Source organism: Maylandia zebra, linkage group LG13 (genome assembly GCF_041146795.1).
Source record: "Maylandia zebra isolate NMK-2024a linkage group LG13, Mzebra_GT3a, whole genome shotgun sequence".
In the NCBI taxonomy this organism is placed as follows: domain Eukaryota; kingdom Metazoa; phylum Chordata; class Actinopteri; order Cichliformes; family Cichlidae; genus Maylandia; species Maylandia zebra.
Window position 1 is genome coordinate 24,758,552 of NC_135179.1, and position 16,877 is coordinate 24,775,428.

Below are 16,877 nucleotides of genomic sequence, written 5' to 3' on the forward strand. Positions count from 1 at the left end.
ACAGAGACAAATATAGGTTATATATATACATAAAGTCCACTCCTGAAACATCATAACCTCCACCCCTCGCTCGGACTGCACCACCATCGGTGCTTGAAATCAACTTTATCCTTTGTGTTCACCATTACCATCGACGTGCCAGCTGAGTTTGTACGCCTCTGCCACTCTGCCCGTGTGCAGCGCTCCCCGCTTTTAGTTCCCCAGCTTCACTTTTTTACTTTGTTGCTACCTTCAGAGGTAGAACGAAAAAGGGCGTGCAAGCCTTACCTTCAAATCCGAGCCGGTGTCCTGTCCCGGTTGTTAACGGCGTTAGTTATCCGTAAAAGGTAAAACCAGCTGAAGCTGCCGTAGTCGCTCTCACATCTCCCCCTTTCAGTCTCCGGCAGACTGAAGTAGCACGGACCATAGCGATACCCATCCAGCACCTTTCTGCGTGATGACGACACGCAGCGAGGCTCCGCCCACCGCTACTCCGCTCCCCTGTGATGACCTATACATATAGGTTTGTAGGTTAATATTGAAGGAAGACTACCAGATAAACCCTAACCCTCCACACGAACCTAAAGGCGTCTAATGAAACTGTCCTGCAAACTAAGTCTGGTGGCCTTGTTGCTATTTGCCACGAGTCTATTTTAGGGTATAAGTCCAATAAGCCCCACAGTGGCACCATCTGGTGAACTGCAGGAAAGTTACTCCCTCGAACTACCTGAATATCGCTTTTCTTTCCGTGTCTATCGGTTTTTGTGCTTTCTATGCTTCTCGATTTAAACTTGTGAACAAGCGCTCCAAATTTAAGTAATAGCTATTTTATTGAAAAATAAATAAAACGCGCAAAAAAACCACCTCCCCCGAAATTGTCGACTGGCTAATTAATTAAGTCCGTATGTAGAGAAACATCATTTCCCACAAATCTCGCGCTCTGACGTAAAACCCTTGCGACAGCTGTTTCCATGGAAGCCGATGGAAGCTAAAAGCGCTTGTTAGCGGATTATCTGACGTTTTGATAGTTAGCCCTTTGGTTCTCTGTGGCCAAACAGCTTTCGGGATGTCGGGACAACTAAACAGCGATAATCCAGAGACTCTGTTTTCATTGGAGCTTTTAGTGGAATACATTCGAGTAGAGAAAAATTGTAAAATCCTTAACGAGTTGGCTCTGGGAGTCACACTCCTGAACTTTCCGACGCTGCTAATTTATCAGTCACAGCAGCAACACCAGCAGATCAGCGGGAGCAGTAACAACCCCGGGCACAATGAAAAGGAGAAACCTGGAATGTTCGCCTTTAACAGAGGAAAGTGTTGTTTCTTCAAAATGGACTTAAACTCACTGCACGTACAGCTGTCCAACACCCCGCTGTATGGTATGGTGCTGGATGTTACAGAGGAGAGTCCCAAGTTAGTCGGCTCCTGTATGATATCACTGGCTAAAGCGATGGACAGAATCAGGCAGGATGTGACTGAACGGGGGGTTTCTAGTCCCTCCTATCACATAGAAAGGGGGCTTGTTGTCTCTATATGCAACCTCGCGGGGGAGAAAGTCGGAGCAATGTCCCTGAGTTATAAACTGTTATGTCTAGGAGCGAGTCTGCTGCCACACATCACAGAGAGGGAGAGAGTGCCTGGAGGGCAGCAGGCACAAGAACATGTCAAGGAGACAAACAAGTCTACATCGCAGCCTCCTGACTCTGGAAATGTCTGCTCACCAACCCCACAGTGTAGCGGAAAAGCCCAAAGCAAAGGGGAGGTAAATGCAGAAGTTTTGTTAAGTAAAGATAGAAAGGAGGAGGAAGACGATGACGTGTTTGATGGTACTGAACACAGACCACAAGACGAAGCTGAAAATGATTCTGAGGAGGATTTAACTGTATTCTGTCCCCCACATCTTTACTATTCTGCAGAGGAAAAAGGAGTAAATGAACAAGGTGATTACAAATCATGGACTCTGGATTCAGAAGCTCCTGTTTTTGAAGATTCATGTTCAGAGGAAGAAGTGGATGAAAAGGAAGTGGAAAGTCCAAGTTCTCCAGTGATGCATTCAGAAGTGAGACACGATGCGAAAATAAGAAACCAAGAAACAAGCACAATGCCTCCAAATGTCCTCGGGGAAGCCTTACAGCGGATGCCTTTGCTAAACGCTCTGCTTGTTGAACTGTCACAGCTAAACAGCAACCAGCCCTTGACTGTTCACCCCAGTCTCGCTTGGATATACAGGCCTGCTTCTGCAGAGCTTTCAGCTAAAAACACACCACAGAAGGCACAAACCAAATCCCTGAAGAAAACCAAACAGGAAACTTTTCCTCATCTGAGACGCTTTCATTCCTCCAGAAATGTTTCCACACATATAGTTAGACCTGATTCTGTAAAACTAAAGGACAAAAAAGAAAATATGTTGCTTGAGAATAAAAGCTCATGTAAATCACCCAGGAAGAAGCTTGTGTGTGGAACAACTAAAACATTTAATCTAAGGCTGAAGCAGATTTCTCCTCTCAGAGTAAACCGTCGTGAATGTGAGGAGTTAAAACAGAATAAAACACAAGTAAACGAAAAGACTGGGTTAGGTCATAAAACCATTAAGTCTGGAAAAAGGAAGTCGGTAATAAAGAGGAGCTCTGATTTTAATGAAAATATTGAGACGCTGATGCAGAGCATCAGCCGGGATTCTGCGCTACAGGAAACAGTCACACTAAAACAGCATGTGAAAGTCGAGGGTAAACAATGCAGAGGCTCTCCGACAACTTCAGAAAAGGCTCTTCTTTCTGAAACACTCTCGAAATGTATTCACATCCCCAGCGTGGATACTGACAGTGTTCCCCAAAGCAAAGACAAGAGCGAGCATCACAGCGAATCAGATCAATCACAGTCTGAATCTGACAGGCGCGGAGATAAAATTGAATCTTCAAGAAGCCGCAGACGCAGCAGCTCAAAGTCTTCATTTTCAGACTCCAGCTGGGCTGGAAATGAGGAAGCAGACTATGTTGATGACTTTAACAGTCTCGAGCCCAGTGATGCCTACTCTCCTGACCCTTTGAACAGCCCCGAGCCCTCCAGAGCAAAGACTCCAAAGTCTCCAGTTCGCTTTTGGAACTCTGATTCGGAATCCGACAGCGTCCAGAGAAGATCAGCCCCCCTTCCTGTGCCCATCAAAGCCCCCAGCTCTCCAAAGCATACTCTGAGGGGTACACACATCATCCGACCTCGTACCCAAACCTCTGCCCTCAGCTGTTCCTCTGATGAGTGTGACAGAGACAGGTCAGCCTCCCTGCAAAGTAGAAAGCAGATGTCAGCGAGTGGCAGAGTGGAAATGACTTCCTGCACTGAGAGTTTGATGTCATCGAGAGGTCAGACGAGCGCGTTAGCCAACCACAGCATCCCCATTCGAGGATTGTCTGCAGACTCTGTGTCCTCCGTTGAACCCCAGGAGGTAGAGGAACTGGAGGATGAACTGGGATCTCTGGATTTCAGGAAAGAGTATCAGCATATCTCTGAGCTAGTGGCCAGCAAACTCCCTGGGTACACTATGTAAAGGGGAAAAAAGCATATAAATATACCCTATGGTAACATCAAGAATTGTAGTATTGTATGTAGCAAAGAAATCAACTTGTATATTTAATTCCTTTTCATAATGTCTGCAAATGCTCTTGAATAAAGACGTTTTTGGAAATTTTGTAGTCATTTTTTATCTTAATCACTCAGTTAATACTGGAGCTACTAGATAATTGCATTAAGCTTTGGGCCATGAGTCTTTAGATAACATATAAGAGGATGAAAAATCTCTATAAGCGTGCCATTTATGCAAATCATTTAGCATAAAAGCGCCAAATCAGCAGATTTAGTCACAAGCTGAAAATCTCCAAGTCCTGTAGCAACTCCTGATTTCAGGGCATTTCCTTTAAATTCCACCTGCTACTTTCCATTTATCCCCTCATATCATTTGACAAGGAAAACAAAGACTGTATGGAAATAATATTTATATGTATACAGATAAATTATCAGGCATGATACAACCTCATACCACTTTCAATTATGTCTTTTAAATTACTATCTGTTTAAATTTCTTTGTTCATACGTATTTAACTATTATTTTTCTTTGTATGTGTCATCCTATCTAGAAGTTGGTTTATTTCAATATTTTCTTTCTACATTTCATTATGTGTTTCTGTTTTCGTGTTCAGAGGGCAGGCTGTCAAAGTGTGTTGTGAAGTCAAATTTTTAAATATTAATCCATTGTTGTCAGATCCACAATTGAAATGGCTGTCCTAACATATCTGAAGATAATCACAAACACACGAATGCATACTTAAACTAATAACTTTGCAATGGATAAAACTGAAAAATTGGAACGTTATCAATAGGGGAATGAATACAAAGGCAAAGAAATGCAACACAAGTTCAAACAAATAGTAATCTATATCACATTTTAGACTTAAATACACGTTTTACTTAAATTGTGTTTTTGATGGATTTCAAGCAATATTATTTATATAAGATTTGGGCAGTCTTGGCATTTCACAAGGCATCTTGCATAAAAGAGTTAACCAGCTGCACCTTAATAATTCGGAAAATGTTAGTTTTACTCAACCGTATACTTCACTAACTTTTACTTGGAAATGTTGGACTTGTTGATCCACTACTCTATAACTCTATATTAAAGTTGTACAAAACCCAAGTTTTATTTTTAAAAGAAAAATAAGTTGTTTATGGCAAACATTTTCTTTTATAAATGTACCCATTTAACTTGTCTTTTATAGATGATTTGGTTTTTAAAAAAATCATTTAAAAAAATCGTTAAACGTGCCGTCCTAAGTTTTACCTCTTACTGCGCATGCGTCAACTCTGTGTCCGGAAGAGCTGCAGGAACACGTTGGACGGTGGAAACCACAATGTTCAAGCACGTATTTCTGACAGGACCTCCAGGTAACAGTCAGCAGTGAGTGCACCCAGCTGCTGAAGCTAAAGTCGCTGTAAATCTAAAGCGGTCAGTCAGCTGTTTTAAGTCCCAGCGAAGAAAAAGTCAGTCTTAACGTTGATTTGAATGAAGGTTAGCTTATTCCAGTTACTCTTATTCGGGTAACAAACCCAATTAACGTTTCAGCCTTTTTTGTTTAGTTTAGTTTGTGTTTATTATTCTTAGTATTATTATAACGATGGAGTGACGCCATATTTTTGATGATTTACATAAATATATTATGCTACCTAACCGTCTGAGAGTTGTAAGGATTAAATACATTGTTTTACCATAGTAATACTTAAGGCAGGATCCCTCCGCTTGAAACGGTGATATTTCAGTTGTTCGACAGTTTGTCTGTTTTGCCTTCAGGTGTGGGGAAAACCACCCTGGTCCAGAAAGCCTGCGAGGCTTTAGTGTCATCAGGAGTGGGAGCTGAAGGCTTTTACACGGAGGAGGTCAGGGAAGGGGGCCGGAGAGTCGGCTTTGATGTGGTCACCCTGACAGGAGCGAGGGGCCACCTGTCCAGAATCAGGTAGCGGTGTTGTCATGCAGTCTCACTCAAACTGCCTGCTCTCTTTTTCTCACTTTGTTTTGACTCACTTCTTTTTTAACTTGCAGAGACAGTAGAGACAGCCAGCCTCACGGCAGGCGGGAGTACACAGTTGGTCAGTATGTGGTCGACTTGCCTTCATTTGAAAATCTGGCTCTCCCCCTCTTCAGAAATGTAAGTAAGCAGCACATGGGCTTTTTTTAAAGCCACCCTCATCAGTAGATCACAGCAAGCGAAAGACTCCCTTCTCCCCTCCACTTTGATTTTTTTTTTCTGAAAACTGATGGAATAATTGTAAGCTTGCAAACACGTAAATTCCACAGTGACATTTTTAGTGTTCGTGGTGCCGTCTGGCTGTCACTGACCGTGATTAATCCGGCATGTAAAGTGAACCTGGAGTGACGCCTACACATGCGCTGTAAAGAAAGATGTCTGTGCCTCGGCAGCGCGTGGTTCACTTTCATCTCACTCTCTCTGTAATCACAGCAGATCTGCAGTGTAGCATCACACAAAACGCTTTCGGTGTCAGTCATACGTGAAATATTAAAACGACGAGCGTCTGCCTGTAAAAGATGTTTCCCTTAACTAACCAAACTAAGCATCCAAAATAGTCTTTAGTGCTTAAATGAATAGATATCTCCTCCGATGGATTGTGCTTGATTTTAAGCAACTAGGAAATTTCTCTTTTCTTTTTTCTGGTGTTTTACAGACCAAAGGATTGGCTGACATTATAATTAAAGATCAATTGGTGACAAAGTAATCGTTAGCTTGAGCCCCACTACTCCATGTAATGTCTGCATCGTTCATCTCCAGATTGGTTCGGCGGATGGAAGCAGCAGCAGCAGGAAGGTGTTTGTCATCGATGAGATTGGGAAAATGGAGCTCTTCAGCCAGTCTTTCATCAGGGCAGTGAGACAGACCTTAGATAGCTCTTCCTGCACCATCCTGGGCACCATCCCCATCCCTAAAGGTAAACCCCTGGGGCTGGTCGAAGAGGTGCGGAACAGGAGGGACGTCAAGGTGTTCACTGTGAGTATAAATAATCCTAGTATGCTTCCCCTGCTATTTTAAAACAGATTTTGATAGCTATAGGATTCTGCTTAGATTGCATCCACTTGGCCTTAGGAAGCAGTCTGTTCACTAACATACAGGGGCCATGCCCTGCATTATCCCTCCTCTACGGCAGGATTAACTCTAAATCATGCGTGACTGATTTAACAACAAAGGGAGGGCTCAAATGTCAAAATAATTCATCACGGAAGACTCAGTTATGGATTTTGTCATGCAAACTACTCACTGTACTCCCTCTCAGGCTGGGGGAGTTATTGCATGAGGCAGAATGAACTTAAAGACCTACCATTGGTAATTTTACTTGTATTACAACAGGTCAGATTAGGCATTGGACATTATATTCTATATTTATTTCATATTAATCTTTGTATTTAATGCATGGCTGTATATTCTGCTCACACAGGCTATAAACACTTTCTAAATTCTATGTTTACTTGTTTCTTTTTCCCATTTAGGTGTCTAAGGAGAACAGAAATGCTATTCTACAAGACATCTTAGAGACACTGCAGGAATGTTTAAAGTCGAAAGCCTAATATTGAGCTTCGTATGGAGCCACTGAAAAGGAAAAAACCTTGCAGCTCGCGTGTGGCTCTTTGCTGACTACAAGTTTTCTAAGTGTCAGCGCTGGAACAGTTCAAACAGCCAGAGACGATTAAAAGGATCTACCCGCGCTTTGCAACTGGGGTTGCAACCTGAGCTTAGAGGCATCCCTGGCTGCTGGGGGAGTTGGTGTGTCGCATGCATTTATTTATGTTAACAATTAATTTTTTTCCCCCCTTTCTCATACAGCCTCAGACTGGTGTGCATGCTGAATAATTGATTGAGAGATGGAAGACAGCGGGGAAATAGTTCAGTTTCTGGGTGAATACGTCAAAGCCTCAAAAACAGGTCTTTATTGTTTAACTGATTTATAGAGACATCAGAAGGCATTTTTCTTCTGTTAGTATAAAATATCATTTTATTTTCCCCACAAAGTCAGGTGGTGCTGCCGTTTTTAATAAAGGGGCGAACGAAGCCGTGCCCCTGTTGACTCATTTAGCTCTTTGCTATGCGAGCCTCCGTTTGTCTCATCAACCTGAGGCTGTTCTCATTGAAAGTCGATCAATATTTAACGATGCAGCCCATCCTTTCATGGTTTATTCATCGTCTAATGTGAACAGAAAATAATTTAAAAATAAACAGTTTGTTTTTCTCGGGTATTTATTGTTCATTTTCTTTACTGGCAAGTGTTTTCGTGTTCTCCGGCGCAAATAAATATGTTGCACTTTGCGTGGATTCCACACTCGGTCATGCGATATTCATCAATATCAGTGCGTAGTCAGATTAAAGTGAAGGATAAACAGCATCAGTGGATTTAAGGTTTTTGAGATGTTGGCATGCTTTCACAAAAAAGCTTCAAAGTGGTTTATGAAGGCTTGCAAAGGTAAAATGCATATTTTGATTACAAGTAAACAGATATTAAAAGAATTTGGTGAGCTGTGCCAGTGGCTATGAGTGAGGTGAAGTAGCTCAAGTACATTCAAAGTTCCCCAGTTTGCTGATTGTTTGCATCAGCTCGCTGCAAGTGGAATCTCTCCCTCTCTCTGCGTGAGCTCCACAGTCTGGCAGTCGCATAAAGGTTTTTAATAGAAACCCTCTGGCAAAGCTGTTTGTCTCAAAACCAAAGCATCTTTGGGTCGTTTCAAAGTGAAAATACTTTTTTCCCCCCCTTTAAAAAAATAAATAAATAAAAACAACGCTTGTATAACTGATGTAACCTGTCAGGCTGGCTGCAGAAAGAGCTGCCAGCTGTGATGTGCGTCAGACACGCTGCTGCGCCAGCATCTGTTTTGTGGGCTCCGCTGACGTACGGCTGGATCCGCTGGCACCAGCAGCAGTCGCTGAAACTGCTTCAAAGTCAACATTTCACTGGTCGCATCTTTCAGCAAACATGGCAACATGATGTTGCTGTAGCTGCTGCAGAGTGGACGGTGCGGTTCAGGGCAGGGCAAGGCAAAGCATAGCATAGCGCCGAGGGAGGCGGCTCTCCTGACTGGAAGGTGATTGTCAGCACCCTGCAGCAAGACAGCAGATGGATTATGTAACAGTAGCCAAGGCCTTGCCAGTTGTACCAAATCAAGGGTGTGTGTGGATGCATTCGATGCGTTATGATGTAATTAGCAACCATGCTGTCCAAACTGTCATGTTGTGGGCATATCATTGACAGAAGTGATTCCCAGCCGGGGGCACTTGCTGGCAGGGAAAGCACAGAAAGACTGTGGGTTACTTTAACAAAGCTCAGCTGTAACACCTGAACACCATGTGCTGAGAGCACAAGAGCATGAATACAGAGCTAAAAATAGATAAGCAGTGCAAACAATGAAGTGAATGCAAGGCACAGTAGTGATAACTCGGTTAAAGCAGCGAATAAATGGTAAAATAGATAGTTTGGTAAGGTTGGTTTTTTAAAATAATGATGGAATGGTTGAAAGAGCTGAAATGGTCAATGGTCAATGGTAACTTTATTGTCCCTGATGGGAAATTGATTCGCAGTATGTCAAAACAAACAACAAACATACAACCAACACATCACGTACACTCATTAAAAAAATACTATAATATAATATAAGCCTGATAAAACAACCTAGATATTCCATCGAAAAAAGTGCAATGTGCAATGGCAACAACACTTACAATTTAGTGTTGTTAATTAAGATAATAGCACTTGGTACAAATGACAATTTGTGTCGCTTTGTCTTCACTGCAGTCATTTTATAACGACGACCTGATGGAAGCAGTTGAAAATCGTTAAAGAGAGGATGATCTGAACACAACAGGACAGAAGTTGCCTTCCTCAGCACCTGCCTGTTATAAAAGTCCACAAGCTGGACCTGAGACCTCCCTGAAATCTTGCCCGCCACTTTAACCAGATTGTTAAGTCTGGTCTTATTATCCATGGACATACTACCGTACCAAGCAATGATACAGAAAGTTAAAACAGATTCAATAAAACTTTTATAAAAGAGAGTCATCATTTCAGATGAAACATTAAAACCTCTCAACCTCCTTAAAAAGTACAGTCTTTGTTGGGCCTTTTTCACTGTAGCAGCAAGATGTGACTCAAAGGACAGGGTCTTATCAAGAACAACCCCCAAGTACTTGTAACTATCCGCCATTTCAATGGCTGCACCATTTACCACTGTAAGCGCAGGATGAGGGGATGACTTCCTGAAATCTATAACCATGTCCTTGGTTTTCAAGGTGTTAATCATTAAGAAGGACTGATCACACCATGAAACAAACTCCTCCACAACAGGCCCATGGGAATCCTCTTCACCATGAAGGAGGCTTACAATGACTGTGTCATCTGCGTATTTGATGAAATGCCTATTGGCCTGTGTGCTGCGACAGTCATTAGTGTACAAAATATACAAAAGAGGAGAGAGACAACAACCTTGTGGTGAGCCAGTGGAAGAGTTCAGCTGTTTGGAAAAACAGCCGTTTATTCTCACACACTGTGATCTATCAGTTAAGAAGTCTAAGATCCAACCAACGAGATTAAAATTAAGTTTAAATTGGTTAAGAAGCTTGTCCACTAAAAGATGTGGCTGGATAGTATTAAAAGCAGAAGAAAAATCAATAAATAAAAGCCGAGCATGAGCTTTGGCGCCATCAAGATGGCGATAAAGGAAGTTCAACAGAGTGACCACTGCATCATCAACACCTCTACAAGGCCTGTATGCAAATTGTAGTGGATCTATCAGCTTCTCTACTTGCTGCAGGATCTCCTTCCTGACAAGTTTTTCGAAGGACTTCATCACTAAAGATGTTAGAGCGACAGGCCTAAAATCATTTAATGATGTAGGTTTTGTGGTCTTAGCAACTGGAGAAATAATTGATTTTTTCCATACCTCTGGAACCTTCTGTTGCTGAAGAGATAAAAGAAAGATGTGATAAAAAATACCACATAATTGCTCAGCGCATGTTCTAAGCACCTGGCCACATATATTATCAGGACCTGGACTTTTATTAGTCTTACTCATTTTAAAAAGATTTCCCACCCTTCTTTCATCAAAGAACAAAACTGGGGGGCCTCTGGTGCTCTCTATTAAGGAATCAAGTGTATTCCTTGGAATATAGTTATCATTAAATCTCGAATAAAATCTGTTCAGCTCATTGGCTAACTGAAAATCTGAACTAAAACCAGGGAGACTTATCTTATTACAGTCACTGAGACAGTGACCAGTCATGTGTTTCATGCCAGCCCAAGCCACCCTTAAGTTATTGCTACCCATCTCCGCCTCTACCTTATCCTTGTATTTTATTTTAGCTTTTTTAATTTCTGATCTAATCTCCTTCCTAATTTCTCTGACTTTCAAGGTATTCCCTTCAGTAAAAGCTTTATTCCTTTCGTAAATCAGCCTCGTAAGAACTTTAGAGGACCATGGTTTGTTATTAGGGAAAGAATTCACAACCTTTGAGGGAATAATCATGTCTCTACAAAAGGATATATATCCGCAGACAACGTCAGTGAGTTCATTAATGTCTCTACATGATTCGGTAAACACCGACCAGTCTGTACAGTCAAAGCAGCCCTGCAGGGCTAAAGAGGCATCATCACTCCAAACCTTTATGCGGTGTTTCCTCACTTTCTCTCTTCTCAGTACAGTCTTATAGACTGGCAGAAGATGCACCGTGTTGTGATCCGAGGATCCGAGGGCGGGGCCAGCCACAGATGTATACGCACCTTTTAGTACTCGACAATAAAGAACGCAAATCACCCAATAACAGGATTAATATGTTCTGTGTGAATGTAACTCCAATGTATGACTATGTATAAGGGTAAAAATGTGTCAAAATACACACACACAAACCAACTATGTTTTGTTCCCAGTCTTATGGTAATGTTATGATATATGGTTATTGTGGTTTTCTGTAAACACCATGATTTTGTTCATATACAACCACTGTGCAACTGGAACAATAGACATATTGCCAGGGGGCTTGAAGGTACTGTATTAATGTGTACTGTGAGGATTGTTCCATCAAAGGCAATATACAGGGTGGCCCATTTATATGGATACACGGTAATAACATGGGAATGGTTGGTGATATTAAAGTCTTGTTTGTGGCACATTAGTATATGTGAGGGGGCAAACTCCTCAAGATGGGTGGTGACCATGGTGGCCATTTAGAAGTCGGCCATCTTGGATACAACTTTTGTTTTTTCAATAGGAAGAGGGCCATGTGACACATCAAACTTATTGGTAATGTCACAAGAAAAACAATGGTGTGCTTGGTTTCAACGTAACTTTATTCTTTCATGAGTTATTTACAAGTTTCTGACCACTTATAAAATGTGTTCAATGTGCTGCCCATTGTGTTGGATTGTCAATGCAACCCTCTTCTCCCACTCTTCACACACTGATAGCAACACCGCAGGAGAAATGCCAGCACAGGCATCCAGTATCCGTAGTTTCAGGTGCTGCACATCTCGTATCTTCACACCATAGACAATTGCCTTCAGATGACCCCAAAGATAAAAGTCTAAGGGGGTCAGATCGGGAGACCTTGGGGGCCATTCAACTGGCCCACGACGACCAATCCACTTTCCAGGAAACTGTTCATCTAGGAATGCTCGGACCTGGCACCCATAATGTGGTGGTGCACCATCTTCTGGAAAAACTCAGGGAACATGCCAGCTTCAGTGCATAAAGAGGGAAACACATCATCATGTAGCAATTTCAAATATCCAGTGGCCTTGAGGTTTCCAATGATGAAGAATGGACCCACTATCGTTGTACCCCATATACCACACCAAACCATCACTTTTTTGTTCCAACAGTCTTGGAGGGATCCATCCAATGTGGGTTAGTGTCAGACCAATAGCGGTGGTTTTGTTTGTTAACTTCACCTTTCACATAAAAGTTTGCCTCATCACTGAACAAAATCTTCTGCGTGAACTGAGGGTCCTGTTCCAATTTTTGTTTTGCCCATTCTGCAAATTCTGTGCGCCGATCTGGGTCGTCCGCGGTGAGATGCTGCAGTAGCTGAAGTTTGTAAGGGTGCCGTTTGTGAATAGCTAATATCCGCCGAAGGGATGTTCGACTAATGCCACTCTCCAGTGACATGTGGCGAGTGCTACACTGTGGGCTCTTGCTGAATGAAGCTAGGACAGCCACTGATGTTTCTTCGTTAGTGACAGTTTTCTTGCGTCCACATTTTGGCAAATCCAACACTGAACCAGTTTCACGAAACTTAGCAAGCAGTTTGCTAACTGTAGCATGGGAGATGGGTGGTCTCGTAGGGTGTCTTGCATTGAAATCTGCTGCAATGACCCGGTTACTGCGTTCACCAGATATCAACACAATTTTGATCCGCTCCGTGTTAACCTCTTCGACATGTCAATGGCTGTGAACAAAGAGAAACTTGTAAATAACTCATGAAAGAATAAAGTTATGTTGAAACCAAGCACACCATTGTTTTTCTTGTGACATTACCAATAAGTTTGATGTGTCACATGGCCCTCTGCCTATTGAAAAAACAAAAGTTGTATCCAAGATGGCCGACTTCTAAATGGCCACCATGGTCACCACCCATCTTGAGGAGTTTGCCCCCTCACATATACTAATGTGCCACAAACAGGACTTTAATATCACCAACCATTCCCATGTTATTACGGTGTATCCATATAAATGGCCCACACTGTAGAACAATTTGAATGAATATGAAGTGAACTAATCCATAATCCATATCGCAGAGATGCATTCTCACCATATCTCTGTGACAGATGTCTGTGTGACACCCTCCACCCTTTATCCAGCACATGGAGGGCACAGAAATGCAAAGAGCTTACAAACAATCCAGGACAAAAGGGAGCTTTCTGGTTGGAGGGAAGGGTTGGGGCTGTGTGAGTGAGAGTGGGGGAGCTGGGGGCTTAGATGAGGAAATTTCTCCCCACTTATTGCACTATGTGGCACCAGCCCAGGAGGCACATTGACAGCTGTAGAGGCGGGGAGTGTATGATGTATTGTCCGAGAAGCCCTTGGCCAAAAGGCCAAGCACTACTGATAAGAATCTAACATATTGTTCAAAGACCATGTGGGAGATAAACAACAAGTCCAACTTTCTCCCAAAAAAAGAAAACAAAAAACAGATCTCAAATTCACTATTTATTTCCCAAGATGACTATGATTTATTGTAAGATGTGAGGCTAAAGCTTCTTAACATCTGTGATGTCAGATTTCTCTGTGCCAAAGCCTGCACATGGTAAGTACTTAGCAATACTCCCCTTAAATCAAGGTCATTTGTCAGTGTAGCCTGGGTATGTGAGCTTTAATATTTTTCACTGGGTTTTTTTGCCACTAGGTTTCACCTGGCCCCCCCAGAGTATTACAACCAGACTTTGCAATTTCAGATATATTCCCAGAAAGCTATCTGAGCTTTAATTCACCTTGCAGAAAGCCTTCTGGGAGCGTGCTCATTAACAAGCCAAATATTCACATAGCAACGGCCAAACAGGCTCCACAAATATCTGTGCCATGCAGTTCACTCAGTCGGTTGTTTACCCAAATAAACCTGAAAGGCTCTGTGCACAGATAGCAGAAGTGGACTTCTTTAAAATTAGTTTCTACTTCTGCCACGAGTGAGGAGCCTTAGGTGCTATAACTCAGCTGCATGGGGATTATCATTAGACTGATTAGAGATTTGTATAAAAATCCACACACACTAACCACTGAAACTACTTTACTACTACTGCTACTGTTCTATCCATCTCCACAGCCTTGTATTGTGACAGGATGGATAATACCAAAAAGCTATCGTGTCTGTGTATAATGCCTTTAACCCAGCAGTAATCCAAGTCACAATGGGTAATCCAAGTCCACTGTCCCCACACCACATAGTGGTAAAAAAAAAAAAATCCTGAGTCAGTCCACACCTCACTGTGCTAATAAGTATGGCAAAAGTCTGCGGATCCTGACAGGTGGGCAGTTAATGTCAGAAAGGATCCAAAGCCAGTGGAAATTACGCTGTTTGATCCGGGCTCCTAACCATTATTCCACCCTGCTGCCCACCGCAGATAGCTCCTAAACCATTCTTCCCATTACCTCACCTTCATGGGCTCCCCGGGGCTGCTGGAGGCAGACAGTTTTGGATTTCAAAGCCTGTGCCTGAGCTGCCAGCATACCTTTCCTGCAAAAGCTCACTTTACAGAATGAAAGACAAATATAAAAGAAAACATGAAATAATGGCATAAATAAATCCTTCCACGATCTCAGAAATGCACATTTTCCCCTTTACTATTCATACAATGGGTTGCACAGCTGTATATTTATTTCAATGTAACAGTTCTGTGTTGTTCAAGAGAAACCACTAACCTATTTCCTGTGGGAATGTGTCATGTGTGAGGAGTCATACATCCTGTAAGAGGAACATGGTCAGTTTTGCATCAGCTGGCTTCACCTTGGGCTGGATATATCTTGTGGTCAGTATCTAGTGGTTAGATAGAGGAAACGTATCAAACAAAGAGCGGAGGTGCATGCGTGTGAGTTGGTGTCCATTGCTCCGCTACATGATCCTAAACTCAAAGCCTCCAGAATCATCACTGTGTCTTCAGAGGAGGGTTAAAATAGCCCCTAGGAGCTGTGGAGGAAGGAGCAGGATCTGTCAGTGGATGATACGTAAGGTCAGAGGGAAAAGAGGACACAATGATCTGGGTTATGGTGAGCCATTGATTGGCTGGTACTGCTCCCCTCAGGGCCGCTGAGCTGATGTGTCCGTCATTCCAAAACTTTACAAAAGAGAAAAAATATATAGAGAGAGTAAAACCCTCAAACGTTTCTACTCAGTGTACATCAAGAAAATAGCTGCCATATGTACATGCAGCAGCTTTATGCCATATCAAGAATGTCACTGTGGATCATTAACTCCTCCACCGCAGAGTGCTCTAATGACATATAGATTATCGCAGCGTTACATAAACTGAACAAATATATGGAGAGCTTTGCAGGATATTGAAAGGGTCGAGTCAAGAGGTATTCATCTCTACAGCGTGTGGATAATGATTCACAGATTGTCGACCTGCTGTGATTAATGCCTCTGTTGGGTGCTTCTGACAAATTTACACCACAAATGCAAAACTGTTCAAACTTTTTTCCATTGCACACGCTACTGTAGCTGCTCTGTGCATGTGTGTATGTATAGGTATGTGCCAAGACCACAGTGTGACTTTTGGCAGCATGGTCTGACTTAAAAGTTCACAACTGTTTTGTTTTGGGGGGGGTTTAAAGTCAGTGATAGTGTTACTCAACACAAATTTTATTTAGTGGTTGCAGGGTAAAATGATATAGTTTAATGTGTATGTGCAGGCCTAATGGTACAATCATAGTATGTTATGAAGGTCTGCATGTAACTAGTGCATGTTGAAAGTTATCAAGGACAGAGACTTCAAGCTCAGCTCAGCTAATGTTTCCACAGCTTAAACTGCTCCCAAAAACAGTTCAGCCATGGTAGTCTCTTCCACTTGAATTAACAGTTCAGCAATTTTTAGCCTCTGCATGAAGTGTGAGGACTTTCAAATTTGAAATTACAATTTCAGACGCAGCATTTGCACCTCAGCTGATATGAGCTGCTCTTATAGATCAAACACAGCCCATGCTCATACTTATGTAGGTCCTATAGGTCATCACACATGGAAATAATTAGCATTTTAAGATATTTTTTGACTTTGCAGTTTTCAGTGTATTTTCATGCGCACTCTGTGTTCAAAGCCATCTGTTTGAGGCATCTTTTAGGGAATCAGTAGATATTTTGTAATGCTAAACAGTGTTGCAAATGCTTTATGCATGACTAATTATGCAGCCATGTCTGCAGAGTTCCTGGATCTGGTGCTTCTGAATGATGTCAGGTTTACATATGCAAAAATAAGACTAATGATCTGAGGATAATTTTAGCCTAGCTTGGCCTTTAATCTATCTATTCATCTAATCCCTTTTCTCTTCAAAGCCTCCCGAGATGACAACAAAGCTCCAGCAACAGAAATTTTAAGCAAAACTGTCTTAGAAATGATTTCTTTTAATCACAACCACAGCAAGTTTTTTTTATGTTTTATTATTAATAGTCTCTGCTACATTAGTATCTGTATCAAACAAGCTCGGCAGTATCAAACTGCTGATCTGTGGTTATTAAGTAAATTAGTTTGGTGCACCACACACACACAAACTCATACACACAAGCGCACACACATGAAACATGTGAAACAGAGGAGCTGTAAAGATGTAATAGTACAACGAGCATCGTGAGTTGAGGATATGGTGAATACTTGGTCATAAC

At 42.1% G+C, this 16,877-nt stretch overlaps 3 protein-coding genes across 7 annotated transcripts in view; 2 read left to right on the forward strand and 1 right to left on the reverse strand.

Annotated features, from left to right (window-relative positions):
- LOC101474326 (signal-induced proliferation-associated 1-like protein 2) overlaps positions 1–411 on the reverse strand; it is a 79,583-nt gene extending 79,172 nt beyond the window's left edge. For 2 of the 5 annotated variants that reach the window (XM_012921477.4, XM_014409994.3), the window contains exon 1: positions 268–410. The gene's annotated coding sequence lies outside the window, so the exon portion shown is untranslated. Of the gene's footprint in view, positions 1–267 lie in introns of all 5 variants that reach the window. The other 3 variants (XM_014409993.3, XM_014409992.3, XM_012921472.4) reach the window with 2 other exon arrangements.
- A 536-nt stretch (positions 412–947) lies between these two features.
- Positions 948–3,652, forward strand: map10 (microtubule associated protein 10). The gene has a single exon (XM_004559722.2). It carries the CDS (start codon positions 1,046–1,048, stop codon positions 3,518–3,520), a length of 2,475 nt encoding a protein of 824 aa, XP_004559779.1. The 5' UTR covers positions 948–1,045; the 3' UTR covers positions 3,521–3,652.
- A 1,151-nt stretch (positions 3,653–4,803) lies between these two features.
- Positions 4,804–7,765, forward strand: ntpcr (nucleoside-triphosphatase, cancer-related). The gene is made up of 5 exons (XM_004559721.2): positions 4,804–4,911; positions 5,315–5,477; positions 5,564–5,669; positions 6,309–6,524; positions 7,022–7,765. Exons 1-5 carry the CDS (start codon positions 4,878–4,880, stop codon positions 7,097–7,099), a joined length of 597 nt encoding a protein of 198 aa, XP_004559778.1. The 5' UTR covers positions 4,804–4,877; the 3' UTR covers positions 7,100–7,765.
- The last annotated feature ends 9,112 nt before the right edge of the window (positions 7,766–16,877 follow it).